This window comes from Panthera pardus, unplaced genomic scaffold (genome assembly GCF_024362965.1).
Source record: "Panthera pardus isolate Hobbes unplaced genomic scaffold, ASM2436296v1 HiC_scaffold_11, whole genome shotgun sequence".
NCBI lineage: Eukaryota > Metazoa > Chordata > Mammalia > Carnivora > Felidae > Panthera > Panthera pardus.
Genome location: NW_026526666.1, coordinates 2,323,404 through 2,330,890, shown reverse-complemented (window position 1 = coordinate 2,330,890; position 7,487 = coordinate 2,323,404). Strand labels below are relative to the sequence as shown.

The 7,487-nt window shown below is 53.1% G+C and overlaps 1 protein-coding gene across 4 annotated transcripts; it reads left to right on the top strand.

Annotated features, from left to right (window-relative positions):
• CA14 (carbonic anhydrase 14) lies at positions 1-7,034 on the top strand. Of its 4 annotated transcripts, none has more exons than XM_053890053.1 (11): positions 1-598; positions 884-984; positions 3,020-3,040; positions 3,913-4,092; positions 4,485-4,627; positions 4,869-4,964; positions 5,057-5,143; positions 5,373-5,530; positions 5,858-5,978; positions 6,218-6,439; positions 6,559-7,034. In XM_053890053.1, exons 2-10 carry the CDS (start codon positions 930-932, stop codon positions 6,428-6,430), a joined length of 1,074 nt encoding a protein of 357 aa, XP_053746028.1. In that variant the 5' UTR covers positions 1-598; positions 884-929; the 3' UTR covers positions 6,431-6,439; positions 6,559-7,034. The 4 variants fall into 4 exon arrangements, with proteins under 4 accessions (XP_053746028.1, XP_053746034.1, XP_053746041.1 ...); XM_053890066.1 differs by lacking the exon at positions 5,057-5,143 and adding an exon at positions 5,144-5,210 and having other exon boundaries at positions 4-984; positions 6,218-6,238; positions 6,355-6,439; XM_053890059.1 differs by lacking the exon at positions 6,559-7,034 and having other exon boundaries at positions 2-984; positions 5,057-5,210; positions 6,218-6,339.
• The last annotated feature ends 453 nt before the right edge of the window (positions 7,035-7,487 follow it).

Genomic DNA, 7,487 nt, shown 5'->3' with positions numbered 1-7,487 from the left:
GACAGGCACAAGAGAAAGAGATCGCTCCAAACAAGTTCTCTTGCCTCACTTCTCTTCTTTATTTTCCACAAGCCAGGTTTTAGCCCTTGACTTCCTACCCTCCACCTGCACCCTGAGTCCCCAACTCCTTCTGGTCACCTATCTCCAAACTCTGGACTCAGCTCAAATTCTGCAGGGGACTGGGAACAGGTCTTCCCACCCTCTGCCCTATGCCACCCAGGGAGTCGCTCCTCGGAGAAGCCAGATGGGAAATGAGAACCCAGGGTCCCCCTGAGGGGGCTGGATTGGACCCCCAAGCCCTCCTTCCAAGCCCCAGCCCACTCCAGGGGACACCTATCTGGACAGTGCCCATAAGAAGAGCAGAGGAAGGAAGAGCTCACCCCAGCTGGGCTCCTGAGCCAGGGCCAGGGCTCCCGTGAAGCCACTACCCGCTCCAGCTCCGAGCAGGGCCATCCTGCATGCCTAATCGGCTATTTAAGGAGCTGTTCGCCAGCAACCCGGCAGCACCCCCCCACCACGTACACCCGTCCAGAGCCACCTTAAAAGCGGGAGGCAATTGTGAAGTCGCTGGCCTGCAAGTGGAGTGAAGACTGTAGAGGTAGATTTAAAAAAGAGAGGCGGCGAGAGATTTGTCCTGGGGACCCAAAACCCTACGGTACCCTACTGAAAACCAAATCCCCTGGAAGCCCACAGAGACCCAGAGAACGCAAGCAAAAAAGAGATAAATACATCCAGCTCAGCTCCAAGAAACTCCTCTCTCTCTCTCTCTCTGTCCCTTCCCACTTCCTTCTCCCTCCCTTCCTCCCTCTCCCTTTCTCTCTCTCTCTCTCTCTTTCTACCTCTGTCTCCCTCCCCCCCCCCCACCTTTCTCTGCCAACCCTAGCCCTCTAGTCCCCAAACTCCCAGTACCTGCTTCTTCTGGGGATACCATGTTGTTCTTCACTCTCCTGCTGGAGGTGATTTGGATCCTGGCTGCAGATGGGGGTAGGTACATCTGGATGTCTGTGTGTCTGTCTGTGCTGGTGTCCATGTGCCACCAGGCTCGCTTAATGGGGGAAGGGAAGAAATGTAAAAGGAAGCCTAAGGGGCTAGTATAATAGGCTCGGGATGGGGGGAAGCGAGAGGAGTGGGGAGAAGGGCACTTTCCATCTCCCCCCTTTGCCTGTACAGCCCTGCAGTTAGTGGGGATGGGGGGGGGGAGGGTTGGGGAGCTAGCTGGGGAGCAGAATGTATACACACATTGCGGGAATCTCCTTACAGGCTACGGATTCTCTCCGGAGCTCTTTGCCCCGCTGCCCTAGTCCCAGGCAACCCTCCTGGCCTCATCTATTTCAGAACTCCCCCAATTAGGGAGCCAAGGAGGCAGAGAGTGAAAAGATAAAGGACTGATGGGGGTTGGGGGCATATCTCTACACTTCCTCATTAACTCAGATGCTTATCCCCAACTATGAACCTCATGGCCAATGTCCCCTCCTGATTCTATGGGGCGACTGGTTTCCCAGTTTCTCCCTGAAAGCAGTAGCAATAATAAAGGCTGTTGGCCCTTTACAGTTTGCAAAGGACTTTCAGATGCTCCCAGGAGATGAGAGGACTTTTGGGAGAACGGGCCTAGGTGCTTCCAAGAGTGTCCTCAGGACCCCTACCCCTCATTTTTGTGTTTGCTTTGCCATATGCCTATGCTATGTATGCCTACCTCAGTATCCAGGACATAGTAGGTGTGTAATTAAGATCCCTTGGAAGAGCAAGGGGGGGAGGGAAGTGTCTAGAGAGCAGAAGGGAAATGCAGGGAGGGTGACGGGGTGAGGAGCCAGCCAAAAGGAGGGTTGGAAAGTGCATCTGAGGGAAAGAAAAAAACAGGGAAAAGGAAAAAGAGGTGAAGAATTAGCAAGTTGAGGATTTGGTGGGAGGGAAAGGGCAAGATTACCGGCCCAGCACAGAACCAGGGAATTCAAGTTGTCTGAGTGTCCCAAGGAGCTGGTGAGACGTTGCTTTCCGCCCTTCCTTGGGCTGCTTTTCGGAGTTGTCTGAACCAAGGGATGGGCCAGAATGAGAGCCCAAGGATGAGATCAAGGATATCTCAGAAGTCTGAAGAATTTAAGGGGATAAGAGAGAGAGAGGAAGGAATTTAGAATTTTTTTCCAGAGTTTGAATTTGAAGTAGCAATTTGAATAATGCAGAGAAAACCTGAAGGAAGGCCTTCCCTCTCCCCTTGAAGCAGTTTGGTCCTGGGTGAGGCTGGACCATCAGACCCCCAGCCTTTCAGCCTGAGACAGGATTGCATGAGAGCCTGGCATGTGACCCAGCTGGCAGCTCTCTTTTCCACATACAATGCTTCGTTTTCAGTCTGTCTCTGCCAGCCTGGCTGCCTGTGCCCACCCACCACCCTCAGTGTGGCCTGGACCCTGCCCTGACTCCTGCCTTCCCTAGCTAGCCATCTAGGGATCTAGGGAGCAGAGGCTCCTGGCAATGGGGAAAGTTTCCTTCAGAGCTACCGGGACCAAAGGAAGAACTTGAATGTTATTTCACAGCCAAGGGCCTCAACGTGTGCAATGCTTCAAAGCAAATGAATAATGTCCCTTCTCCCCTCAGTAGCAGCACCCCCCCCCCCAAACAACTGCAACCTTTTTTCCCCTCCCCTTGTTCTAGTCCCTTGCCTCCAAGCCCTCTGTCCACACCCTCACCTCACCCCAATCTAATAAGCGTGGGACTGGCTTGGCCCAGGTTCAGAAAAGTGAGGGTGGGGGCAGGGTGCCCATTCGGGTCCAGGTTAATTTTAGGCTCTGGGCTCGATCTACGTGTTTCTCCTCTCCCTGCACTCAGCACGCACCCTTACAGCCCGGCTGGTGATTTTAAATAGGCCCCCCGACCTTTCCACCGAGGTGTCGGGTTTCAGGGCTTCCTCTGGGAAGTGCTCCGGGCGGAGGGCGGAGAAAGATCGGCGGGAGGTGGGGAGGGAGAGGAGCGGGGAGGACGCGGCCCCTGCTGAGCGGTCTGCAGCCCCGCTTTCTCTGCCTTGCAGGTCAGCACTGGACATATGAGGGTGAGAGCAGAGCCCAAAGCCCACCGCCACCCCTTTCACACTGGGACCTCTTCACCTGCCAGGAAGACTTATGTCGAGTGTGTGGGGAGTTCGTTCCCTTTAGTTTCTCAGCCCAGCTCCTCCCTCCCTAGCCCCCACCTCCACTCCCGGCCCTTGTTTTCCCGGTCGGACTCCGGGACCCGATTCTAACTGCCGGATCCTGTACCTCCTGATTCAGAAAGGCTGGGAAACCGGGTAGGGAAAGGAACACTGAGCCTAGCTGCCAATTTACTTCCTGGCTGTCTTTCCAACCTCATTGATCCTACCTGCATCCGAAATTGGGACAGAGCCTGAGGTCAGGGGTGAGGAAGAGGCTGGCAGCATAGTTTGTGACCCTGGTGGAGGTGGATTTCATCCCTTTGAACTTCTGACTAACGACTGAATTCCAGAGTCAAATGCAAGGTCCAGTGTGAGAGCAAGAAATGAATTGTGGGAAGTCAACCGAAAGAATGGTATCCCCACTTATTAGGGGCCCCCACGGAGACTTGCTCTTTCGAGGATCAGTTTATTTTCCGGGCCATCTTGTTTCTGCTTTCTAGCCCCACCTCTCCAGGCACGCAGGCTTTCCATCCACCCCCTTTTCCTCCCATTCAGCTTTCTGGTCCCCAAACTGCTGGTAAGTAAAAGCCTCTGCTCTCCACCTATCAGGAGAGCTGGGGAGTCATCACAGCCTGGGGGCAGGGAAAGCGTTCTGCAGCCTCAAGTCTAGCAGGGACCCCTGCCTCACCTAGCCTTGCACAACTGGCTAGGTTGCCTGGGTTGGTAGGGGAGGGTTCCAGAAGGGTGGCTGGGGCTTGGAGAGCAGGACAAATGTCTCTGATAATCCCCACCAGGCCCACATGGTCAAGACCATTGGCCAGCCTCTTACCCTGAGTGTGGAAGCAATGCCCAGTCCCCCATCAATATCCAGACAGACAGTGTGACTTTTGACCCTGAGCTGCCCACTCTGCAGCCCCATGGATATGACCAGCCTGGCACTGAGCCCTTGGACCTGCACAATAATGGCCACACAGGTAAAAACCCAGGCTCCAAGGAGGTGTAAACTCCAGTTCCAATCTTAGGAGTCAGGAGAAAGATGCATTCTAACTTCCAAATTCTTAGAAGGCTTCATCTATAAATTTGGAGATGTGACAATGGTGATGAGACTCCTACAGCCTCATCAAGGGTGGGGAGTGAATGTCTACATTCAAGCTCTAAGGATGGATTGGTATCATAGCATGAATTGGATCCTCATTGAAAAAGGGAGACATCCCCCCATGAAAAGGGGGATATGCTAGAAAAGCAGAACTGGGTGCTACTGGGGGGCGGAGGCAGAAAAGGCTGGCCAGGTCTCCCAAGGAGCAGTGGCAATGGGAATGTGTCCACATTCCTCCACCAACCCTGACCTTCTCTCTTTTCCTCACAGTGCAACTCTCTCTACCCCCTACCATGTATCTGGAGGGATTTCCCCGAAAATATGTAGCTGCCCAGCTCCACCTGCACTGGGGTGAGACAGGATCCCTGGGGGGATCAGAGCACCAGATCAACAGTGAAGCCACAGCTGCAGAGGTACTGGGGAACAAAGCTTGGGCTAGGACACAGGGACAGGCATGGTCAGCTCCCAGGAAAGGAAGGATCTGGAAACTGGGAAAAGTCATACTTGGGGGATAAGGCCAACCTTTGTGGGAAAGTTTTAGGGCATACCGGAGGTGGTGGTGGTGGTGGTGGCAGCGGCGGCTAGGGTCAAAGCCTTTAGGAAGGGTTAGTGGAGAAACATTAAGTGATTTAATTCCCTTTCCCCCCCTCTCAGCTCCACATTGTACATTATGATTCAGATTCCTATGGCAGCTTGAGTGAGGCCGCTCCAATGCCTCAGGGCCTGGCTGTCTTGGGCATTCTCATTGAGGTGAGTGGCCCTCAGTCTCCCCCAGGGCTCTCTCCACTCCCTCTGCACCCCTCAGTCCTATTCTGCCCATGTTTGTTGCTCTCCCTCCCTAGGCTAGTCAGCAACCCACTGTGACCATTTGTTCTGTATGTGAACGTCTTACTCCAAATGTGGACCTATTCCAAACTCTCCCTTTCCAGGTGGGTGAGACTAAGAATCCAGCTTATGAACACATTCTGAGTCACTTGCATGAAATTAGGAATAAAGGTGAGCCTGTGAGATTAGACTTCAGGGACACTTCCCCAAAAAGGCCAGCAAGGCCTGGGATGACAGTGAGTTAGGAACGAGGGGGTGTCACCTCTGGGAGCCCTATCTAGGTAAGCTGGGGGCCAGCGAGGGGAAGAGCAGTCCTAGCCTGTTCTCCTCCAGATCAGAAGACCTCAGTGCCTCCCTTCAACGTGGGAGAGCTGCTCCCCCAGCGACTGGACCAGTTCTTCCGCTACAACGGCTCACTCACCACTCCACCCTGCTACCAGAGTGTGCTCTGGACAGTATTCAACCGAAAGGCTCAGATTTCCATGGGACAGGTGAGTGGTGAAGAGGTGAGGCAGGGGGCGCCTGGGTGGCTCAGTCGGTTTAAGTGTCCAACTTCAGCTCAGGTCATGATCTTGTGGTTTGTGAGTTTGAGCCCCGCGTCGGGCTCTGTGCTGACAGCTCAGAGCCTGGAGCCTGCTTCAGAGTCTGTGTCTCCCTCTCCCTCTGCTGCTCCCCTGCTCACGCTCTCTCAATAATAAATAAACGTTAAAAAAAAAAAAAGAGGTGAGGCAGCAGAGACCTAGTGGTAACCTCAGACCCTCTCCCACTCCCCAAAGTGAGTGATACTTCTCCCCTAATCCCATTCTTCTGCTCCTCAGCTGGAAGAGCTTCAGGAGACATTGTTCTCCACAGAAGAGGAGCCCTCAAGGCCCCTGGTACGGAACTACCGAGCCCCCCAGCCTCTCAATCAGCGGACAGTCTTTACTTCTTTCATCCAAGGTGACTATACAGGGCTTGGAAAGGAGATGGGAAACTGGGGGACTCCGTGCCAAGAACTAGGGAGTCCCTGGGAACAAAAGGAAGGATAGGAGGGGAAGCGGTTTCTAGGGCATGCTTAGACTGGGAACGTTTCTACCCCTGAGTGCCAGGTGATCTCCCCGGGGAATAGAGGTAGAGTGCTGTTCCCCACTGGGATGGGGAGCTCAGGTCACACTGACCCAAGTCTTCTTCCCTTACAGTGGGATCCGTATATACCACAGGTAAGCCGGCCCCACCCAGGTATGAAGAGAGGGAGGCGTGCTCCACAAAGAGGGAGGGAAAGGCTCAGTATCTATGGGAGTTCTAGAATGAATGACACTTTCCACCTTCCTCCCAGGCGAAATGCTGAGTCTAGGAGTGGGAATCTTGGTCTGCTGTCTCTGCCTTCTGCTGGCTGTTTATTTCATCGCTAGAAAGATTCGGTGAGGTCCTACTTTCCATTCCTTCGGTCCTTTCTTTTCTACCGAAAAGCACTCTATTCCACCTCTAATCTGTTTCACCTAGGACACTAGTCATTTCTATGAACTATTCCCCCTTCCAGGAAGAAGAGGCTAGGAAACCGGAAAAGCGTGGTCTTCACCTCAGCACGAGCCACAGAGGCATAGACTCCTTCTCGGACATCATGGATGCCTTCCCCTCATGCCAATCAGAGAGCTTCTAAAATGAGGGGCAGGGACTGGCCAGAAAATACTGTAGAAGTAGTGGGCAGACACCCCTCCTTCCTCCAGACAGCCCCTCCTGAGAGGCATGGACAAGCTCTCATTCAAGGAATAACAGCAGAGCCCGCGGCCTCTCAAATCATATAGATCAGGACCATCCCCACATTGACAACACAGAGGGCAAATTGTGTTTATTAGTGGGGGAAGTTGGGGATGCGCCCCAAAGTCCTCTATCCCCTTGCCTTTATGTCCCTTTCCCTACATGTCGTGCAGATTCTCCCCTTAGGAAAAAGAGTTGCTGCTTTTGGGGTTATATTTTTTTGCTCAATATATCTGGAAATTAAAGTCTCTAACCCCACCCCTGGCCTTACCTTTGGGGCCCTTGAGAGGAGAGGAGTTCCTTAATCCCTCAGGTGGCAGAGGTGTGCAAAGGACAGGGGAAAAGAAGCAGGGGTGAAAAACTCTTTTTACCCCAGTCCTGCGAAGGGAGGTCCACTTCTGGAAAATGCTTAACCCAAAGTTTCTGACATATGAGACCACCAGCCCGGGTTTTTACCCTTGTACCAAAGCCATGCTGGAGGGGATCAGAGGTTGCCAGGGTGGGAAAGAGGTTGGGTAAGAGATGTGGGAGGGCAGAAATCTCAATTAACATGTTATCCCCTCCCTTAAAAGCCAAGTTCCCCCACAATTATAAATTCCTTTTTATTAGTCAAAATCACAATCACCTTGATTAAAAGGATGGGATGTGCCATCCTCAGCAGAAAATGATACAGTTCATAGAAAACCTCCCCCCCCCCTCCACACCCCAATT

Excerpts from the sequence above, each read along its gene's own strand:
- CA14 (XM_053890053.1), top strand. The coding sequence starts at position 930 with ATGTTGTTCTTCACTCTCCTGCTGGAGGTGATTTGGATCCTGGCTGCA. Across the intron at positions 4,093-4,484 it reads GCACAATAATGGCCACACAG|TGCAACTCTCTCTACCCCCT; the intron begins GTAAAAACCCAG and ends TTTTCCTCACAG. Across the intron at positions 4,628-4,868 it reads GTGAAGCCACAGCTGCAGAG|CTCCACATTGTACATTATGA; the intron begins GTACTGGGGAAC and ends CCCCCCTCTCAG.